Source organism: Melanotaenia boesemani, chromosome 9 (genome assembly GCF_017639745.1).
Source record: "Melanotaenia boesemani isolate fMelBoe1 chromosome 9, fMelBoe1.pri, whole genome shotgun sequence".
In the NCBI taxonomy this organism is placed as follows: Eukaryota; Metazoa; Chordata; class Actinopteri; order Atheriniformes; family Melanotaeniidae; genus Melanotaenia; species Melanotaenia boesemani.
Genome location: NC_055690.1, coordinates 10164898 through 10187777, shown reverse-complemented (window position 1 = coordinate 10187777; position 22880 = coordinate 10164898). Strand labels below are relative to the sequence as shown.

The 22880-nt window shown below is 38.7% G+C and overlaps 2 protein-coding genes across 5 annotated transcripts; one reads left to right on the top strand and one right to left on the bottom strand.

The window, feature by feature from the left end:
• The first annotated feature begins 1796 nt into the window (after nt 1–1796).
• On the top strand, nt 1797–14626 carry LOC121645658 (rhomboid-related protein 4-like). Of its 4 annotated transcripts, XM_041994240.1 has the most exons (9): nt 1797–2522; nt 2673–2694; nt 4461–4616; nt 4761–5070; nt 5506–5638; nt 6838–6926; nt 7216–7272; nt 13784–13936; nt 14033–14626. In XM_041994240.1, exons 1-9 carry the CDS (start codon nt 2497–2499, stop codon nt 14155–14157), a joined length of 1071 nt encoding a protein of 356 aa, XP_041850174.1. In that variant the 5' UTR covers nt 1797–2496; the 3' UTR covers nt 14158–14626. The 4 variants fall into 4 exon arrangements, with proteins under 4 accessions (XP_041850174.1, XP_041850175.1, XP_041850177.1 ...); XM_041994241.1 differs by lacking the exon at nt 2673–2694; XM_041994243.1 differs by lacking the exons at nt 1797–2522; nt 2673–2694 and adding an exon at nt 2888–3000.
• Nucleotides 14627–15638: 1012 nt separating this feature from the next.
• LOC121645657 (solute carrier family 35 member F2-like) lies at nt 15639–22852 on the bottom strand. Its single transcript, XM_041994239.1, has 8 exons — nt 22495–22852; nt 21309–21484; nt 20724–20851; nt 20110–20269; nt 19170–19326; nt 19026–19078; nt 17181–17335; nt 15639–16327 (listed from the first exon to the last, which is right to left on the bottom strand). The coding sequence occupies exons 1-8, from the start codon at nt 22584–22586 to the stop codon at nt 15962–15964; spliced, it is 1287 nt and encodes a 428-aa protein (XP_041850173.1). The 5' UTR covers nt 22587–22852; the 3' UTR covers nt 15639–15961.
• Between the last annotated feature and the right edge of the window lie 28 nt (nt 22853–22880).

Sequence of the window (22880 nt, the reverse complement as noted above, 5' to 3'; positions counted from 1 at the left end):
CTGTCCACATCAGATTGCTGTAAGTAAAACCAGAGAAATAAACAAACATTCTGCTACTTTTAATGACACCAGTACTGCATGTCTAAATCTGTTTTTGTCTAAAGCTTAACATACTTCTTTTGCCACCTATTTCTCTTGGTATGGTTACTTGTGCTAAAATTCTTAATGTTATTAACAATTTTTGTCTAATGCATTGAAATTGAAATTCAGAAATTTGTTTGAGCAAAGTGAATAATTCCTGGGTCACTGTATCATAAGGAATGTCATGAAATTTTTGTATGCAAAATCTAAATGGTGCAATTTCAAATGTTCATGAATCTGTTATAAAAAAAAAAAAGAAAGAAATGGCGGAAGCTGCCATGCAAGGCATTCAACCACGCCCCATCAGGAGCAATTAGGGGTTTGGTGTCTTGCTCAGGGACACCTCGACATGAGCTCTCCAGCTGGGGATTGAATTTGCAACTCTTGGGGCGACCATTCTACCCAATGAGCCATGCCGCTCCAACATATCTAGATACATTTACATTGGTTTCATTTAACACGGTTATTGTGGAAGTGTAAAGAGCTTCCCTATAACTTCAATTCGGTCATACGAAGGCCACAGTCCAGCAAATTTTTAACGTTTCCCTGCTCCAACACACCTGACTCAAATTAAATGGACCCAAAAGCCTATGAAGTTCTGTATAGTGACTCATTAATTTGAGTCATTTGTGTTGGAGCAGGGAAACACTGAAAACCTGCAGGACTGTGACCCTTAGTCAACCTAGTTGAGTAGCCTTGACTTTTATTTTATACATTTAATTTTGATTCAGCATCAGCAAATCTCACCTCTTGATGAATTTTTACACAACTGTCAGCAAGTTATGTACATGCAGCTTTTTTACATGTATTAATTTTCTATACCTGCTTAACCAAAGTCAGGGTCATGGGCTACACTGTCTGATGCAGACTGATGTAAGAATATCAGACTTAAGGTGTTCATTATGTGTATGGGATAAGTCTTGAGAGATGTCTCTGTTATCCTGTCCACTTTATTAGGTCAATGAAAAAACATTCTTTACAGTTAAGAAAGACTATAGTGAATAATTTTTTACCTTGTGCATAACACTATTTCTAACATTTAACCTATTGTTTAAATGTATTATGCTATTTCATGCTACATTTCAGTTGCTTGACTCACAGAGTGGCTTCTAATTTTTTTACATTTTTGTTGTTTAATAAAAACGCAATCACTAAGAAAGAAAAGCTTCATGTAAGTTTGCCGCCCCCTTATGGTGCCATTGAAAAAATGCAACAAAAACGAGATGATGTGCATTTGTCTGTAGCACACGGTTTCAAAGTTTGAACTGATTAACATGAAGAGAGATAAAACAACTCAAACTTAGAGTTATTCTTACACACCTGTTGTAACACTGTTAAATATTAAATTACTAACATTAGTTTAAACTGTACTTTTTACCCAGGGCCCACTGCTGGTTGGAGGCCCTTGGAAATCCTTGAATGAAAAGTTTTTTTGTTTCATTTTAAATTTGCTAATAAAGTCAGTCAGTGAAGGTGCAGAGAGAATTAATTTTGCATTACAATAATGATGGATGTTCTTTAGGGGCCCTATCACCCCAGCCAGAGGTGTAGTGCAGCCAGACAGCCAGAGGAGAAAGTCAAGTATTTGCCAAAGAAAGTGAAGTCTGGATACCAGAAAAGGGAGAAAAAAAAACATAGGGTGAGAAAATGAAGTGAGGGGCAGTAGATTCTTTTTAATTTCTTAAAGAGAGAGGTGAGCAGACTAACACATTACCGCCAATCATTTGATGTTATTGACCTCGCAATTAAAAACAGTTCTGTTTTGTATCAGTATTTTAGTCCTTTCCCAATGATCAGTCGTGAGATATTTGGTATCAATGGATTCCTTGTAATTTCAGGATTGTGACGATGCAACTGACATCATGTCTGAAAAACTGAGTGCACCAGACCCAGGAGGTCTGCAATGTTGATAACGAATGATCTGCCATATTTTTTCAAATCAATAAAATAAAACAGGAGGGGGATTTTCCAGCTTTAAGGCCACAATGACCGATGAAGAAGTCAGAGCCTGATCATCATAACTCCTACTTTTGGAGTTTTTGAGTCAGATTTAATACTTTAGAAATATATCTAACCTGGAAAACAAGAAAAGGACTGTCTTATAATTATTACTGAATTGCTTCATTCCAAGCATTAACTAGAAAATAAGGGACATGAATCAGAAAAATATCAAGCCCGCATGTTAAGACAGGAGAAGAAGTTTAGTCAGACAGGAGGTACATTACAAAACGTGACTTGGGTGTTTGCTGGTGTTACCTCGCAACAGGTTTATTGCATTGCAGTCATATATGTTGAACCTTTCAGTACCAATTTAACATTGTAACATTAGTATTAGCAAAGCTTAACAACATGAACCATATGGTCCTCAGTTTCAGACACAGCAGCAGAGGCAGATGATCACTGAGGATCTGGGACATGATGAGCTCATGGAGGCAGTTAAGGTATTCAGTTTACAATTAATTATCTGTAGCAGGTTCAAACTAAATAGTCTCACTAACATTTACATCAAATTTTTACTATATTTTATTTTAAGCTATAAGCAGATTCAGATATCTTGTATCTGTCTTGTATGGGGTCTGTCCTCCTTGCAGAAGAGCGATCGATACAGAAGATGTAAGTGAAGTGAAGGTTGCTCTGAAGGTAGTAAGGAGGAGAAAGGAGAGGAAGACAGTGAGAGGCTGAGCAATGTAGAAGAGTGTCTGCTAGATGAACCAGGAAAATTACCAGAAAGCCATTTAGCCATTTAGTTCTTGAGGCGACGTAAGGTGAGACTTAGAATTTAATTTGGATTTGACTCTGCGTCGTTACATCGTCGCCGCCAGTAGACGACGTTCATTTCATGACGTCGCTACGTCAGCAGCCCAGCAAAATACCATTGAAGTTTTACGTGAGGGTCGGCTGCGCCCACTCCTGTGCTTGGTGAGCATTAAATTGGCAGCTTTCACTCGCCACATCTTCTATTATATTTACTCCAAACAAAGTAGCACCACTGTAACAGAAGGCTGTTGGAGACTCGGATGAATTGTGAGTTTCGATATAGTTATTTATTTAATTATTTTTTATGCCGCTTGTTGTAAACAACTGTTTGGCTAGACTTATCTAAAAGATAAAGATCGAGGAACAGGGGGGAAGAAAATCAATTTCCTTGTAATTTCTCAGATCTCAAAAAAAAAAAAAAAAGAAAATTTGCGTGACAGGATGCGGATGGAGTCTCGTCCTTCTTGTCATGTTAAACCCATGAGCTGTAGCTCTGATTGCTGGGTGTGGTGGTGTACATAGTAGGTTTCTGCTGTCAGTGTGTCTGGCTGAGGATTATGACATTTGCATCAATCAGGTTTTGTCATTTTGATTTTTATTTGAACTGTGTTTTCAGTCAGCATAACAACAAATGCTTTTATGTAAGTAATTTGTGGCTACTGGAATCACATCTGTTGTGCTTTATACTTTTAATTTCCGGGGGTGGAAAACTTAACTTTTAGGTAAGATTGTTGGGCAGTCTTAATTAAATATTTTGTTTGAGCTACAAAAGTAAACAAATTCCTTTGGTCATAGGGCTCCCTCCCACCACTCTTGTATTTAGTCGTTTAACATTTCATCTGACATGCAATAAGCACACATCTTTTTTTCCTTTTATTTTTTTGTTTCATGCAAACACATTGTACAGAACAGTGAGAAAAAAGAAAGTTGTACATAGACAAACGTGTTGAAACAAAGTCGTAGAAATGAGAAAGAGTTCTGTGTATATGTTGCACCAAGGTGAATGTAACAGTTCAGATGTGAATATATCAGAATAAAATGCAGACGAAATAAAATAGTAACAGTAATATTATTTAGTAATATTAATAAACATATCCAGAACAAAATCAAAACCTTATTTTTCACAGGGATAATAATAATGCCAATAAAAAGTAAAGCTATAAATCCATCAATGAGCTCCAGCTCATTCTGCTTTCTTACAAGTTTTGATGTCCTTCAGCAGTGAAGCGCCTGATACAGCTATTGCCCTTTTTGGAAGAAGTGCAGAGTCCCTAGATTTTAAGACACGTGATGTCTGCAAAGCAGTCTGTTTTGGAACAGATTAATATATCAATGTTAAGCCTTGAACTTTAGTGGGTCTGTGGATTTCTTTGTTTTTTGTGCAAACAAAACCAGCAGATTTTCAAAGGAAATGATGTGAAGAAATACTGCAAATCTAAGAATTAAAGGGTGAAACTTTGTCTCTCACTTTCAGCATATATATTAATGTCAAAATCATCCATGTCAATCAGCACAGACTTTAAAAAATATCTAGACTCCAGACAGAAGCAACAAGGGCCAGATGGATGATTTGTGACTTTGTAGGAAATTGAATATATTTCCTCTAAACTTTCTGTCCTCAGGCTGTTTTCAGCATGCAGAGGGGTTTCCAGGTGGGCTTGCCACTCCTAGTCATCCAGTTGTTCCAAGAAGGTTTGGGAAACATCCCTCCCATCACTATGGCTGTTTTCGGCTTCAATGTTTATCTTTATGTGTTCCCTCCCACTCCTTCACTAAAGGTAATTCACTAGATTGTGCTGCACCACTTTCATTGATTAAAAAAAATACATTTAAATTATGGAAACTCTTCACTGAAGTACTTTAAGCTGTGAGTACATTGGTAACACATAAGTATAACTATTGTCTTTAAATCCCATCCTCAGGCCTGTGTGAGTCTTCATCAGGTGTACCGGTCTAAAGAGTGGCATCGTCTCTTCCTGTCCCCCCTGCATCATGTTGATGACTGGCACCTCTACGCCAACATGGTATCCTTCCTGTGGAAAGGCAGCCTGCTGGAGCGTCATCTGGGTGGAGGCTGGTTCCTCTATCTGCTGTCAGTCTTCTCTCTTCTCTCTGGACTGGTGTACCTACTGCTGCAGGCGCTGATGTTAAAAGTCATTGACTGGTCTGATCGCCTACTGGAATACATCGACCTGCCGTCGTACAGCAGCGAGTGTGTGGTCGGCTTCTCAGGTTCATTTTACCAACAATGTTTGAAAAAATGTTTGTTTAAAACACTGAAAATACAGACTGGAAGATAAAATGTATCTATATATTAGTTCAACATATGATCTAGATCAGATTAACAAAAAAAACTTAAATATTTCAGCTTGTCCTCTGGTAAACTGTGATAAGCATTTTTTATGATGACAATATTATAGACTTATATGAAATGTGACATTTGACAGAGTTTAATATAATACTTTCTTGATAGTTTTGATATTTGATATTCATGAAAATAAGTCTTTGTGTTTAAAAACTATACCATGACCAAATCAGAACTTGAAAAAATCTGAAAAAAACGTTTTTAATCTTAGAAGTTATATTTCTTGTATATATCTTTTTTAACTTGTGTTTTAACCACCATCCTCATCAAATCCATCCTCCTCAGTACTTATCTGTTTCCAGGTGTCCTGTTTGCTCTGAAGGTGGTCAGCAACCACTTCAACCCAGGTGGTGTGACCCTCCTATTGAATATTCGGGTGTCCAATCGCTTTGCAAGCTGGGTGGAGCTGGTGCTGATACATCTTATTGTTCCTGGGTGAGATACCAAAAGCCTTGAGTCACCTCTCATTTCTTTTTATTATTTTTTTTTTATACAGTAGTGGTAGTTTTTTAACTATGGTTTTTCAGGCTTTTATTCAACATTGAAAAGGGTTCTAACTCAGGGAAGGACCAGGTGTGTCAACAGACAACTAAGCAAAGAACTCATTTTAAATTGGATCTTTAGTCTGTTACTTGCACCCTGTCACATTTCTTTAGTCACATCCAGTTATAAAAAAGTAGAAAATAATGCAGTTTGGCATAGAAAAAATAATATTTTGCATCAACAAGGTGATTCCCAAGCAGCTGTTAGCTGAAAACTTGGCATATCTCAGCGTGATGTGCAGTGTCCTTTTTTACTGTAAGTAAGTCCTGTAAGTCCTTAAGAGAGCTGTGCCTGGTTCCTCAGTTGATCCATCTGTTATTGCCTGAAGCCTCATCAGAAATAGTCTCCCTGACACGTGGCTGTCAAGAAGCCATTCTCAAGGAAAGAAAATGGGGAGAATAGGCTGAGATATGCTAAAAGACACAAGAACTGGGCTGAAAATCAGTGACAACAGGTCTGATGGAGGGATGAATCCTCCCCAGAGCCCAGACCTCAACATTATTGAAGCAGTGTGGGATCATCTGGACAGACAACAGAACAAAAGGCAGAAATATCCAAAGAAGAGCTTTTGAAAGTTCTTCAAGAAGCCTGCAGAACTGTTCCTGAAGATGACTTAAAGAAATGAAAGAAAGCTTCTAAGAGATTTTGACTGTGGTGGGAAATAAAGCTGCTCAGACCAAGTATCCACATTCGAGCTTCTTAGATTTATTAAAATTTATTTAAAAAGATTCAGCATGATTTTCTTCCCTAATATTCTGTTATTTTGTCTGAATCTTACGGTTAGTTTGGTCTCCTTTGATAAAAGAAATAGACTCTCTTAATTATAATAACTTGGTTCTGTGACTTTTTTTAAAATCTTGTACAATGACCATATTTTTAAACATAAAAAGTAAGCCATTACAAGGAAACTTGTATCAAGAGTTGTATCTATAAGTTTTATCTGAAGTCTCAATCAAAACGAAAAAGTGGTGTCAGTGAGAAGAGAAGAGAACTTCCTTTGTTAAATACAGACTGAGTAATTTAATCCTGGTTAAAGCCAGTCAGTGTATCGTATCACTAGCTTTGTTTGTTTATTTGTTTTTGCATATCAGGACTTCTCTGGTCGGCCACCTGGCAGGTATCCTGGTGGGTCTACTCTACACTGTGGGTCCACTGAAGATCATCCTGGAAACATGTGCAGGTCCGAATGTTTTTTTTTTGCTGGAGGTTATAAGGAGGTTATGTAGTTGGTGTAGTTTGTTTTTAGTCTTTGCTTGTGTTTAGAAGTTTCTTCAGGCTGGAACTTGATGAATCAACAAAGGTGTGATGGCCAAGTTGACCACAGTCGTTTTGCACAGTTATAAGACAACAGTTATTCACGGTCTTTATCAGCTAATTGTAATGCTTACTGAATGTCTCATATTCTGAGAAGTCTGTGTGTGGGTTTGTCTGTGTGTCTGAATGTGAAACTTTCTTTTATTCCCTTTCAGAGTTATTAACTTCAGGTGGAATTAACTCACCGCTGAATTCCTCCAGCAACTCTTCAGGTATTGTGATTGTTTTTCAGGACAGTAAAAAAGAAAAACATAATTAATAAGAAAACAAGACAGTACAAGCATTTGTATGATTTCTATAGCCAGCAATAAAGGAACCTTCCAGGTTCTTTACCCAAGTAGAAATGAGTTATTAACAACACATTATAAAAACCATTGCAAGTAAATCTAAATGTCACTTCAAGCAAAGTAATTTAGGAAAATGCACTTAAACTACAAAATGGCTGAATGGCTGAACAGAGAGAGAAAAGATGCAATGATCTGAAGTAAGGCTGCTGGTATGTCAGGTCCCAGTCCCAGGTCAGGAGACCAACAAATCTACATAGATGGAGAGAAACGGGAGATAAAGTCCAACTGTCAAGCAATTCATTTAAAGTGTTAATTTTCTAACTATAAAAACATACAACCAAAGCAAACATGAGTGATTACATCTGCAAAGAAAAGTACAAAAGGTATTGTAAAGCACAATACCTGCATTAAACACCATAAAGTAATTGTTTATAGTCACTGTGAAATCCAATCAGAGGCCAAGACAGAGCTAATCATTCCTTTTCCTCGAACAATAGCTGCTCTGACAGTCAGAAACTGGCGTTAGCATCTAAAGAATAACTTCAGGAGAGCTCATATACATCACAGTGGTCAATATGTTAGGATGAGAAGACTGAGCAGACAAGCTCTGGAGATGTTGCACTTGTAGATTTAAACAGTATGGGGTCTCAGGTCAGGATGTAGAGCAAGGCTATTAAATGTAGGGTCCAGGAACCTAAAATCGGCCGACCAATCTGGCCCGTATTTTTCTTTTTCTTTTTTTTACCCTGTACTGCCCAGCATGCTAACATATAGAACAGTTGTCTGTGTGCCATATTTTGCTTGACAGATTTGCTCTACCAGGGGAGACATGTTATATACTGAACCTGACAGGGAGACAGAGGAAGAGTGGGAAAAAAAGGGAGAAAAGGATATGATTACAATGTGAAAATAAAGTTGTCTAGGCTGCCTAAAACACATCACAAAAAACAATATAACTACCACAGTACCACATGATACATAAAGAAAATAGGATAATGATGATATGAAAAAGTACAGTAGTCATCAAACGTACCTGCAGAGAAACGTACCAACACACAAACATCAACATCTAGTCAGAAGCGGATGGAGAGACAAACACATTTGTGAGCATGCACGTGCGAATGTGCGTGTGTGCAAGGAAATGTGTGCTTGCAAGGGGGCCATGACCGTGCCGCACCCCGAAGCATCAACGGGGGATGGGGGGAGCCTGAGGCCCCAAAGGCCCAGCAGATCCACAGAGCACCGTGCCCAGGACAGCCAAAGAAGAGACAGCAGCGGCCCACTCAGCCCAGAGCAGAGGGGCCGCCAGACCGGAGCCCCCCAACATGACAGGGCAGGGGCACTGGGCAGCACAGGGCGACGGTGAGCAGGCCCAGTGGGCGCCAGGACCCAGCGGCACATAGGGTAGGCACCCCACAGGTCCAAGGACCACCCATCCCCCCCAGCAGAGCCCCGTCCAGGAACCCGACGGAGCCCGACCGCCCCAGGCAAAACCATCGCACGCCACGCCAACCCAACACCAAGGCCAGGCACCCCAGGGACAAGAACATGTCCACAGCGCCCCCCCCTTTACTGCCCCCAAAAACCCCTCTTTACCCCAACCCTTACCCACTCACTCTACACCACCACCCCCTTGTCTGGTACCCCTTTGTAGATTAAAACTTGGAGAGGTTTGATCATTTGTTCTAATCCAGTTAATAAAAGATGCGGTCCAAAGCCGAATCTGTTTAAAGTAGCTAGTAAATATTTCCAGTTAATACGATCAAAAGCTTTCTCTGCATCTAAAGAAACTATTATTGTTTCCAGGTTATTGATGGTAGAATAATCTATTATATTAATTAGTCTCCGCATGTTAACAGAGGAATATCTGCCCTTTATAAAGCCTGTTTGATCAGGGTGTATAATGAGAGGAGTTACTTTCTCTAACCTTCCAGCTACTACTTTGCAGATTATTTTAAGGTCAGAATTTATCTGTGATATGGGTCTGTAACTAGATGGTATTGTGAGGTCTTTACCTGGTTTTAATAGTACAGTAATGGTGGCAGAGTTTATGTTTTAGGGTAAATAACCATTTTCCTTTATTTATGTCACCATTTAAAAAAAAATGTAGGGGCCAGTGTTCTTTATAGAACTCTGCTGGGAAGCCATCCGGACCTGGGGCTTTTTTACAGGGCATATGTCTAAGGGCTTCACGTAGCTCCTCCACTGTGAGGGGGGAATTTAAGGCCATGACTTGTTTCTGCTGTAAACCTGGAAGATCTATATTGTTAAGAAATTGATGGATATCATTGTCTGATGGATCTAATTGTGTTGTAAAGAAATCTCTAAAGATGTTTATTGCATCTGGGTCATGCGTAATATTACCTACTGAATCTTCAACAGGTGATATGGTAGATTTTTCCTTATTTATTTTTAACTGATTAGCTAAAAATCTTCCAGATTTATTACTGTGTTCAAACATCTCCGAGTGTAATCTTTGCACCAGAAATTCTGTTCTCTTGTTAATTATTTCATTTAATTCAAGTCTAGCCTTCCTTATTTGGTTTATCGTTGGTTCATCTGGTGAAGCACTGTAGGCGTCCTCTAATGATTTAATTCTTAGTTCTAATTCTAATATATTTGAGTTTTCTTTTTTTTTCTTTATGTGATGCAGAAGCGATAATTTTGCCTTGCATTACCGCCTTTCCTGCTTCCCTGCTTCCCACAGAACACATGCTAAGACTCCTGGTTTGTCATTGTTTTCTAAGTATATAGCCCATTCTTTTGTATAGTAGCTGATAAAGTCGTGATCTTTAAGCAACGCTGTATTAAATCTCCAGCTGTAAGCCGGTGGAGTGATTCTCGTGTTCCTCCATATATCGTTTAACAGTGTTTGTGGATTGCTAGTTTCGATGGTTTACAGTGTTACTAAATCTATCAGCTGAGCCCAGAACCATATTAAAATCCCCTCCTACGATTAGTGTGCTATCTGTGTGTTCAGAAAGTGATGTGAAGAAAGTGTGAAAGAAGGAGGGATCATCAACATTTGGGCCATATAAGTTAGCTAAGCATAACTTCATATTTTGAATATATAATTTTACTATGATGAATCTCTCTTCTGGATCTGTGATTACGTGGATTTCTGTGAATGTTACTTTTCTATTTATCAAAATGGCTACCCCTCTCTGTCTGGAGTTATAACAGGCTGAGTAAACATGAGGAAACTGGGTTGTAGAGAGGGCATTCACTGGTGTTTTTGTCATACGAATCTCCTGTAAGAACACAATGTCTGCCTGCAGATCCTTTAATCTAGTAAAGACTTTTAGTCTCTTCTCTCTGGTCCCAGCTCCGTGCACATTCCACGTAATAAATCTAAGTATGGTCATGCTTGAGGTGAAAAAGTGAGTGTTGGATGCTTCTTGTTGATATAAATGTGTGTGTGTGTGTGTGTGTGTAGGTGTATAAATATGTATGAGTAGTGTTGTGTGCCTGTGTTGAATGTTATTAAATGTACTTGAATTGATAAATGTGAGTGTTGGGTTATATATACAGGTATTACTAAATATACTGTGCTGCTTAGCATTTATATCACCTGTGCAAAGTGCAGAGTGTGGATGCATGTCTGAGGTCAGTAGAGTCAGGGAATGGTGTTATGGTCATGTAGCTGTCCATTGACGTAAAGTTTGTCCACCGAGATGACAGCGCGGGCTCCTCCGTCCAGGAATTTCCTCCTGATGGGGAACAAGATCTTGTGACGCTCCAGGATTTCTCTGGGAAACTGATCGTTCATGCTAAGGTCAGTCCCACGAAGTTGTCTGCCGCAACGCTTCACCTCTTCTTTTTCTTCGTGGAGAACAAATTTAGCTACTATCGGCCTGGGTCTGTGCTCTGGTTTTTTTCCCCTATGCGGTGAACCCGATGAAAGAGATGGCTTTTGCCTTTTCCTTTTGAAGTTTCAGGTTGGTTCTGATCATTTTTTTACAGCTGGCTCTGTATCTTCCTCCACCTGCTCAGGGATCCCAGAAATAACTAGGTTATCTCTCTCATGCTACGAGCCTGTGGATCTAGGACTAATTCTTTCATTTTTTTTATTTTCCACTGATAGTCGGCTTACTCCTACGGTAAGGCTTTTCACCGAGTCTCTGAGGGCGTTGTTCTCCGCAGTAAGAGCTTCCACTTGCTTTCAGCTATATTCCAAACTTTCTTTTAAAGATTGAAACTCACGGTGAAGAACTTCCAGCAGGGAGAGCCCGGCATCGAGGCTGGATAGCTTCCCTTCAATGGAGATTAAGAAATCCGTTGTATCGCTGCCGGTTGGAGAAACTGGACTGGGCTCCGAATCCGCCGGGCGAACTCTTTTGGAGCTGAAGCCGGTTTTGGAGGCCTTCGCCGCAGCGTTGTTGGATTTTCCCATTAAGATCCTCTGGAAGCTTTCTTCGATGAAATTCGTCGGCCTGGTGAGATCTTCTTAGCTGTGATCCAGAGTGACCATGCTGGTGTGGTTTGGAATATCAAACTTTTTTTTTCTCTCTATTAGCTTAGGGCGTTTGTTTGTTTTCAGTTGCACGCCATCTTGATTCTGCCAAGTCTCGCCGAGACTCGCGGTATAGCATTCTCAGGCCAGAGCCCAGGCAAAAACAAAAAAATTGCACATTTTTGCTGCACAAATAATATAAAAAAAACTTCCAACTGTCTGACTGTACACATACATCATCGTCATCATGTGTCTTATCCTCTGTTATCAGCTGATCACCATCTTCTCCAACCTTATGTGTCTCCTCTTTGGTCTGTAGCTGATCGCTTTCCTCTCCAGCATCAGGTATCCTCTTCATGGTCTGTTGCTCTCCATTGTCTGCATCCTGGTGGACTCCATCTCTGCTGCTTGCAGTGTCTTTTTCCTCCGCTGATCCCGTCTTCTTCGTCTTGCAGAGCGTGCAGCATTTGTGCGTGTAACTGATGTGTGTCTTAGAAGCAGGGATGGTGCACAGTCTGAGCCAGCCTCCATCGTTTCTTATCTATTAAAAAACTAGATAACATTGGATGCTTCCATTACATTTCACAATCTTAACCACTTAATCCAACCAGTTAACCATCCCATCAGATTTCACAGAGCACTCTTGGTATTTACCTGTATTTTTAAAATCATTCACTCTGTAACGTTTTGATATAAAGATGATTAAATAAAACCCATTTCTATTTTCCTCCCTCTTTGCCTGTAGTTTACAAATGAAGTTAGCCAATGTAACTATAGTGACTTTAGAAAGCCAAATAAAGTATATTCATTAACATTACTTACACAATAAAAACAACAGCAACAACAAAAAAACTCTCCTACTTGCCTTTATGAAAATGCTGAGCACAAACACGTATGAAGGGAGATGTGGTGATGAAAGTGATGTCCTTCCCTCTCCCCGCTGCAGCCCAGGCCTTCCAACACTTCAGTTACATCCTTAACCTGTTTTCCAAAGCCTCTTTTAAAAATGGGAAACCGAAAAAAATCTCACGTTGTGGCCTACTTTTCTACCTTTTTTATTTTTTTGTTTTTCACACAACACGAGACTCCCACTTTATCATAGATTATAACACAGGCAAAGACGATGAACAGTTGTTTACAACGATGCAACCAACATGGCGATCGACTGCGGCTATCCAAAGTGTGATGTCAGCTGAGACAGACCCATAGTTCCAAACAAACCCCGCGCTGCTAGACTCTACTACGGAACAGACATCAGCGAACGGATTACGGAGGGTGAATACTAAGTAAGGGATAATGCACGACGAGGTCGTCCATTATTTATCATAATGGACACCTCATTAGCCATTATCCCGCTTATACCATGGTCACTTACGAAAGAAATAAATATTAAATCAATTATTATTATTACGTTAATATTGTTTTTCACCATTAAAATCCTAAGTTATTCACAAGAAGCAGCTGAGTGGACTACTTAGTTGTGACGCGTTGGCAAGGTAACCAGCACACAGAACCTGCAGCTCGGTCGGCCGCAGCTGTTGTATCAGACCTGATTAGTGGAGGGAAGGGAGGTGATTGCTTACTGTTATGTTACATGACACAAAGTATCATCAGAGTTTAAGAACCACTAAAGGGAGAACATTGGCTGATTTTAGTATTTTACGGCTTTAAAAAGATGGCCCTGGCTCTTTACACACAATTGAAAATAAAAAATTCTTCATAAAATGATGCCAGCATTTCTGGCCACTGCAGAGTTTTAATGCTGCTGACATCAAGCTATTAATTTAAAAAATATTAATAAATATAAATATATAATAAACAAATATTAAAATATATAATACTATGTAGGCCATTGGATGTATTTTAAGAATTGTACTGAAACTTTAAGCAAGAATGAAAACTTTAACTAGTTTAGAATTTTTTCATTCTACTTCATTTTATTACCCTTTTATTGTGTTGGTCGGTGTGTGTGTGTGTGTATAGACAGAGGAAGAGGCGACACCTCCTCGGATGACCGACATCCAACAGAGAATCGCAACACAGAAGATGCCTCAGATTATTCAGAATATGACATCGCTGGACTGACTGAGGAGGAGCAGATAGAAATGGCAATAAGAAACAGTTTAAAGAATAAAGGCAAGAAAGAAAAATAACAGCTTGAAGCAAAAGTAAATAAGAGACAACTGAATGTTAAAAAAACATACATGTAAATTATTATCTCTTATTATTTAGAACAAACCAGGCAGAGGGAAACGCAGCGTACCCGCGAGGAGAAGGAGGATGAAGGCACTTTGGAGGAGCGCACAAGGAAAAGATGTGTTCAGAAAAGAGGAGAGAAGACTGTAGTGATAGAATGACTTCAACAATGATGAGTAAAAAGCAGTTCATCACAGCTGGGATTTTGTTTTATATGAAACCTGGAGTCATCTGTGCAGCTTGCAGTTTCCCTTTATGTCTTTTGCCTTTTTTAAATCAAGCAGTCACGGGAAGCATCCTAGCAATATTTTCAGGAACAGCTGGCCTGGCTTAAAACCTCTGAACTTTTCTACACACAGTGAGATTGGAAAAAAATAAATACATCAGTCGCACTGAGAGGACATAACTGCCTGTCATTTTACTTTTCCACATCTTTTAACTGTGTACTAATCATTTCTTCTTGGTTTGGGTTTTGTTCTTGCTGAAATAGTTTTGTCCTACTCTGTCCTAAGGAACAATCAAACTTCAACAACTGGACCATGTTTATTATACGTTTATTGTATGCTTGGTTTGTAATGTTTATGTTTTGTAATGTAAAGAATGAAGTTAATTTACAGTAATGTTAGTGAATGTTATTGCTGGGGAAATTTCATATTATTCCCTTTATTATATTGTGTCTACTGATCACTCTCAGGGTAAACATGTTGTTTAGGTTCTTGGTAATTAAGTTTAATACTGAGTAGCCTGTTGCTATCGTGCATTCTTTAGAACAGTTCACTCTGACCTGTGTGACTTATCTGATACCAGCCAGGAGCCTCAGGATGACCTAGCCGGGCATCCTGTCTTAATGTCATTGGGGTTGTTTACGTGCTCAAGAAACTGAAAAACAGCTCATTAGGTTTGCTGAAGTGTCTAATCCTGTGTGGGGAACAGACAATCTCTTTGTTTGTATTTCATGATGTGTTGTGACTGATCATTCTGCTTAAAAGATGCTGCATGTATGTTTCTTATCAGATTCTCTTCAGATCTCTGTGCTGTCAGACCTCTGAACAGTGTCTCGGATTGCAATTCTATTATTTTTATATTTTAATCCTGTGTTCAATAAACTTGTAATCATTTTTCACTTCAGAACCAGACTCCTCATCCTTGACAGAGTAACTTTTTTTTTGCCTCTACAGTTATGTTTTGTTCTTTTGCCTGAATAAGAAATAGGTCCCATATTCTACATTTTTTTCAACAATTTCATATGGGTATCAGAGGTCCAACAACATTGTTTTCAAAGTGTATTACCCCAATTTCAGACTTGGTCCTTCATTTCAGCCATTCCAAATTAGTGAGCTCTAATGAGAATGGGCTGTTTCTGAACTTTTAAATGTTCATGAGTGGTGCCTCCCCACGCCCCTCTCTGGGAGAGGATCCGGCTTTCGCTGACACCTGCTCTGTGATGTTAGAGGCCAGGCTCAGCTAGCCGGGGAGGAGTTCAATGACAGTATCAACTACCTGAGGAAGTGTTTTTTTCCCATTGTGAGGTCACAAAGGGAAAGATATCAGACTAACCCGTTTGAGCACACATTCGCCGAAAATGGGGAGCAAGCAAGTGAGAGAGGAGACAGAATTTTCTCGTTTTAGGGCCTCATACACAGGCTATGAGGACACATATGACTGTTAGAAACCTTTAGAAAGTGAATTTAGCCTAATATGGGCCCTTTAGGAATATGGAATAAGTAAAAAAGAAGAAAAAAATTAACACATACTCAACTTTCAAAAGATTTTTGACTCATACAAAAAAAATACAACAGTTTTATTTGCCTTTGCTCTAACTTTGTGTATTTTGCCTTTTCATGTTATGTAGGTTGTTTTACATGAACAAATCAATAAATAAATCTTTTTCAACAACATTTTATCAATATATATTCATATATTTAAGGTTGCATATTGTATCCTGACAGGCTGTTATGCTGTTTTTCATAGTTTAGTGCTACGTCCAACAACCAGATCTTCATCATTTCTCTGTTCTCCAAAGTTCTGTGATGCACCTGAAGCACTCTTATTTTGCTTCCTCGTCTCCTCCCACTTGTCTTCCTTATCTCCAGTCCCTGACAGCTCCTCTTCATCCTCTACCTCTTCCTCAGTGGGGATCCTAACAGCCACTTCCTTCCTGGTTATATCATTCTCAGCTGCAACAGGATTGTCATAGTAACCGTCCTCACACCTAGAAGTGGTGGAAGAGGATATGCTGGAGTCTGTGGGGGTGGTAGGTGTCGGTACAGCATTAAAGGTGATGAAGCCAATGAGAATGACCACGAGGGAGACCAGGTAGAGTCCAGAAAACTGAGTTGGGCATAACAGTAAACAAGATAAGAAAAAAGAAGTGAGAAAGAGTGATTTCTTTTTTAAGTAGAAGCAGTTTAAGAACTACTCTGTATTCAAAGAATAATCTGAAATAGACTTATGTACTAAAAAGCTCCTTTGTTTGCCTTTAAAGTATGAAATCGGTATATAAGTTGTACCTGAGTCTTACCAAAATATGTTTTATTTATTGTTTTTTCTCTTTAAAGTGGAAGCTTCAGTGTACAGAATGATGTTGTCTTTGCAGAGTTTGACCCTTGCTGTGTTTTTTACATGCCTATGAGTTTGGAGGCTGCTGGGAACTGAGAACTTGTTACCTTCAGGTCACATATGATGAACAACAAATGATTTCAGTAAAGAAGCAAATGTCTTGTGGTTAAATTTTAGAAGTAAAACATGTTTATAGATTTATTAATTCTATATTTTTCTACGGAGGAGATGAAAGAGATATTTAAAAAAATGTCTGACAACAAATTTTTATAATATTTTTTTTTATCCAGTCTACTGCCTAAATGACATAAAACTCAATACACCCTTCATATTTTGTACATGCAGCTGTGTGAAAACACTTGTCAGCGAGATTAAACTTTAACTTTTATCATTATTTATTAACACTGCTGTGTATCTATAACATTGGGCAGGTCATTGTGACCCACAAGGTGGTATAAAACAAAATGCTTTGTGTCATGAAAATGCCATGAAAAGATTTTATCTGACTTTACTGTCTGATTCACCCTGCTTTTAAGTAGTTTTTGTAAAACTGTGAAGTTTTGGAGAAAACTCAGGCTAATAAAAGGCTGCAGTTAGGTTGCTGTGAGTACATAACAGCACTTACATTGTACTGGAAGAGGAAGATTCCGCAGAAGAGGCTGAAGAGGTCAGCGGTGAGCAGGGAGAGGTTGACAGAAGTGGCGCTGCTCAGTTTAATTACGATGGGCATAAAGCTGTACAAAAGGTACATGCATAATGCATATGCAGAAAACAGGAGTCCTGAGAGAAGAGATGCCCAACATGTGAACATTACTGAAACACTCAAACATTAAGGAAATCTGATTATTTCTCAGCTTAACTATCGTTTACTTCATAAACATGAACATTACAGAACTGTAACATTTTAAGTGTAGCAGCAGCCTGCTTAAGAGAAATTGTCAACAAGCTTTTCTATCAACTCCAAAGCTAGCAAATGTACAGTAGGTTATGTACACTCAGTGCCAACTTTTCACCTTCCGAATACCAGGTTGGGTCCCTTTTTGCCTCCAGAACTGTGTTAATTCTTGGTGTCATAGTTTCAACAAGACATTAGAAACATTCCTGAGAGACGTTGTTCCATATTGACATGACAGCATCACGTCAATGCGTTGGCATCACGTCCATGATGAGAATCTCCCGTTCCACCACAACCCAAGGCTGCTCTATTGGATTGAGACTGGGTGACTGTAGAGGCCACTGGAGTACAGTGAACTCATTGTTGTGTTCATTAAGGTAGCTGGAGATGAGCTGAGCTTTGTGACATGGTGCAGTATCCTGCTGGAAGTAACCATCAGAAGATGCTACACTGTGGTTATAAAGGGATGGACATTTTCAGTAAAAAAATATTCAAGTAGGCTGTGGTAGTTAAACTATGCCATGTTGGTACTATAGTCTATTAAAGTGGGGCCCAAAGTGTGCTGAGAAAATATGCTCTGCACCATTACATCACCAGTAGCAGCAGTGAATCTTTGACACAATGCAGGATGGATCCATGCTTTCATGCTGTTTCCACCAAATTAGGATCCTACCACCTGAATGTGGAGCTGAAATAGAGACTCATCAAACCAGGCAACATTTTTCCATCTTCTATTTTCCAGTTTTGGTGAGTCTGTGTAAATTGTAGCCTCAGTTTCCTGTTCTTAGCTGAGAGGAGTAGTACCCGGTGTGGTCTTCTGTTGCTGTGGCCCATCTGCTTCACGGTTCAGAGGTGGTATTCTGCATACTTTGGTTGGAACCAGTGGTTATCTGAGTTACGTTTACATTTCTATCATCTCCAATCAGTCTCCCCGTTCTCCTCAGACTTCTGACAACAACAAGGCGTTTTGGTCCAGACAACTGCTGCTCACTGGAAATTTTCTATTTTTCAGACCATTCTCTATAAACCCTAGAGATGGTTGCATGTGAAAATCCCATTAGATCAACAGTTTCTGAAATACTCAGACCAACAACCATGCCACATTCAAAGTCACTTAAATCCCCTTTCTTCCCCATTTTGATGCTCAGTTTGAACTTCAGCAAGTTGTCTTGACCACTAAATGCATTGAGTTTCTGCCACATGCTTGGCTGATAAGCTTTTTCTGCTAACAAGCAGCTAAATAAGTGAACCCGATAAAATGGCCAGTGAGTGTGCTAAGTTTTTTGTACTTAATATATTTTGTATGTTGATAAAAGAAGTGGTTTACTTTAACAGAGGAACTGTTCTTATCATGAGAGCAAAAAAAAGCATAGTTTATTTGGAAAGAGGCAGCAAAAGAAACAAAAAGAAAAAAATTAAAAATCAATCTATCATCATGCACCACTCAGTTTCTATATAACAAGGATAATATAACAAGGATAAATCTGTGAATCTGGAAGGTAAAATTTTAGCTTGTGCTTGGCTGTCTTATGCTTTTTTGTTTTCAAAATGTTTATGGGTAAGATGAGCACTGACCTACTTGCCAGCTCCACTTGATGGCAGAAATATCATTCGGTTCCAGGATCACCCTGAATAATGATGGAAAAAAGAAAAAAAAAAACCCATCAGACTAAACAACAGTTAAGTGAGTAAAGACTGATGATACTTACACACACTTACATCTGTATGGTGCTGATGATTGTTCCGAACAGGCCGATCATACCAAGAAACTCCTCCCTGCTCAGGTTCTTCACTGTGTATTCCTGAGACACGTTAGACACGGCATACAACGTAGCACTGAGCAGCACTAAACCATCACCTAATAAGATATTTGAGGCTGCAGAAAAGAGAGACACAACATCACTGATGCAACACTTTAAATTCAGGCGTGGTTGAACTGATGATGGATAGCTGTTTAGCATGTCTGAACAGCAGACACATGATTGTAAATGAAAATCTCAGATCTTTTAGATCAAATATATTCTCCTGTTATAAAATAAAACAACTTATCTAAGAGGATTATGGCATCTGTTTAAATGTATAACTCAGCTACAATAATAAATACATCTGTATACATATCAACTGCTGTGTAAGTAAAAGCTAATAGATCTTATTATTTTAAAATCCCCCAATTACCTGAGTAGTGAATGCTGAAATGCTGCCTATAATGAGCAAAATAGTTGTAAAGTATTTTTATGATCAGAAAGTAAAGAATTTAACCTGCCACTACTCTAATGTTAACTTCTAAAAATCCATCCAAAATCCTATTCTGACAGTTCAGTTCATTTAACTATTTTTTGTATCAGCTGTCATAACAACAAGTAATAGTCTCAAAATAAAACACAAATTGGAAAAAAAACAAACAAAAAGGTCTTCCAAGGGTGCTATAAGATTAAGGTTCAAAGTAAACTAAAACTATTTTTTAGATGTACCAAAAGATACATCTGAAAACAACCAATACAAAGTGTGGCTTGGTCTTTAAAAAAAAAATAAAAATAATAATAAAAAAGTTGCAGTGAAAACATTAACTTTCATACATTTTTCTTTCCAGTCAAGACTTGGCATTTCATGTTGATAAATGTAAGGTCTGAATTCCCAAAACCAGTTATATAGTTCTTACTGGAACCCTGATCTCTTCCAGCCAGCAGGTCAGCCCCCACCATGGCCCCCACACCAAGAAGGCAGATGCAGACTGCGACATAATGGACTATTCTGTAACGTGTCTTCAAAATCCACCAGGACAGCACCATTAGGACTGGGATCACAAAGCAGTCAAGCAGCTAGAGATAAATACACAAAAATGAAAGATTTTAAAGATGAGATAAAGTGAAACTATGGATTGTTACCCGTACTTAAATAAAAGATGCACACATCTGGACAAAATGTCATAAAGTTGTACATTACTGTACTGAAACATCCTTTTACTCATGCTACAGAATATATTTGGGTTGGGATAATGTCACATTTTCAGAGTAGGATCTATGAGGTGAGGACCCACTGAGAGCACATCTGGCTGCTACATGAAAATAAGTTGTAAAACTGTTATATTGAATATCTAATGGGTGCATGTTCTAGAGGGAAAGTGTTGATCTCGAAGGCTGTCTGGCTAAAAGATGTTTACACAACAAATTTCATAGGGTATATCTGACAAGGCCGAATATATTGTGGCATAACTGAGATGGTGTGTGTGTGTAGAGAATGACAAAAACCCCTGCAAAGGAAGCCTATACTCACCTGCACGCTGGTAAGGGTGGAGTACTGGTATGCTTTGACCACAGCATAGTTGGCCTCCACATCCACCAGCCCCAGCAGAAGGTACTTCCACCATCTTCTCTTCAGAATCTGTAAAATATTGCCATCCCCTACGTTTTAAAGGGGAGCACCCCTGAAGTTCAGTACTGACCTGCGTTTGTTTTACCAACCTGAGGACAGCAGCTGAAAGACTGCTGCTCACTGTGGGCACATTCATTCACTTTTTAACCATGTTTGCCTGTACGGTTTATTCTTTAAGAAATCTTCAAAACGATCCACTAAAAAAATCTTCTGTCTTAAAACATAATTAGCAGGACATATATGAAAACAAATGCTAACAGAAACAGTTAGTCTTGATCTTTGCTTAAAATTACATAGAGCTGGCAATTAGTAAAAAAAGTTGTATTCACAAAGTCCAAATGCTAAAAATATGTACATTACCTAATAAAATAAGAAAGCCTTGATTAGATAACCAACAACAAAGACATTTCCAAAACTAAAATATCAGAGAGAATCCTTTTACTATAACAAAGTCAAACTGTATGTCAGATATTTTCTCAGCTGTACCTGTTCTGCAGAGCAGCACAGTGCTGTAGGTTGTGCACAGCAGAGCATAGTTCAGGAAGCTCTGCAGCATGGGTGTGTTCACATGGAAGTATGTGGCTAGATACTGGGAGGAGATAGCTGTTCCACAAATGAGTCCAGCCAGACCCTGACCCATCATCAGCATCTTGGCCAGCTGCCTGAGAAAAGAAAACATGACCTGTTAGGCAAATTTATTCATTTTAAAAACATATGAAAGGTCACTGTGAATTTAGAGAGAAAATATATCAATATACGAAATTCTGTAAGCTTATTGGCTGTGTTGTTAAGAGTCAGATTAGCAAAATGATTAATACAGTCACATTTATGTGGAAAAAACAGCCTCTTCTCTCCTGGCTTTTTGCAAACTGTCATACTAGGGCATTAGGACTACCTACTAAGTGTAAACAGAGGAAAAAAATAACAATACCAGTTAAATATTTAGCCAAATTCCCACTGTAAATTTAATACTATTTAGATAAGCAAAATTATTCTTTGGTGTAGCATATTGAGACATGATAAGTTAAAATAAATTTGGGTAAATACAACCTCAAATGAACAAAAACCCATGACTTTATTATTCATGTAGCAAACGTTAAGTTAAAATGTAGAAACAGAGTAGAAGAACTAAGTACAGCTCATGATTCTGTAGTTTTTAGAACTACAGCAACAAAGACTTAACTGCTGTTGCTGCTTGTAATCATTTTCTGCATGACATTGCCATTCTTCCACATGTTTGTGGAGGAATTTTGCTCCACTCTTTTTTACAGCTCAGCTTCAGTTCATTGACATTTGCAGCATTTGTTTATGCACAGTCCTCTTAAGTTTTCCCACCACAGCATTTCAGTCTGGACTTTGACTGAATCACTGCAACACCTTGATTCTTTTCTTTTTCTGCAATACAGTTGTAGTTTTGCTTTACTGTGCTGTGCTATCTTGTTGTATGACTCAATTTAAGACGGCTGCTATGAGGTGTTTGTTCTGATATGCAGTGTATGGATGTCTCCAAACATGCTGCTATGCATTATTTCCAAATATCTCCATTTTGGTCCACTGTGAATAGGCTTTGCCAGCCCCTAATATGTTAGATGGGATTTTAAATTATGCATGCAGAATTGCCAGAATTAGCACTTCCAAACTTCTCCTCCTCTCATCTCCTTTGTCCACTCACCATGTGAAAATTTCCTTGGGATTGTATTTCCTGATCCTCACTAGAAGTCTGCTTTCATTCCCAAAGCCCACGTTGCCATTTGAATCAGCCATATTTCCTCACCACTGATGAAGGAGCTCTCTCTGACTTTCTCTGAAACAGGCTTTTAACTCCTTGACATTCAGAGACTGAATGATTAACTGCTTTTGTGAGGGCAAAGATTACATTGTCACTTATCTGTGTTTGTGCAAAGCACAATGAAGACAACGAGCAACACTCTGAGATAAGAGCTGATAATGAAAGATGCATTCACAGAGTAGTTATCAACTTGTATAAATGGCTTTTTATAGTGCTATAACCTGAGTATTTGTCTTACAGTGAAAATGTCATATGCCATATATCAATAT

Bases quoted from the DNA above. Each gene is read 5' to 3' on its own strand.
- LOC121645658 (XM_041994241.1), top strand. From the start codon at position 2,475: ATGATCACTGAGGATCTGGGACATGATGAGCTCATGGAGGCAGTTAAG. The intron at 5,639-6,837 runs GTGAGATACCAA...TTTGCATATCAG, and splicing joins ATACATCTTATTGTTCCTGG to GACTTCTCTGGTCGGCCACC. The intron at 13,937-14,032 runs GCAAGAAAGAAA...CTTATTATTTAG, and splicing joins AAACAGTTTAAAGAATAAAG to AACAAACCAGGCAGAGGGAA.
- LOC121645657 (XM_041994239.1), bottom strand. From the start codon at position 22,586: ATGGCTGATTCAAATGGCAACGTGGGCTTTGGGAATGAAAGCAGACTT. The intron at 21,485-22,494 runs GTGAGTGGACAA...TTCTTTTCTCAG, and splicing joins CCCAAGGAAATTTTCACATG to GCAGCTGGCCAAGATGCTGA. The intron at 20,270-20,723 runs GTGAGTATAGGC...ATTTATCTCTAG, and splicing joins CCACCCTTACCAGCGTGCAG to CTGCTTGACTGCTTTGTGAT.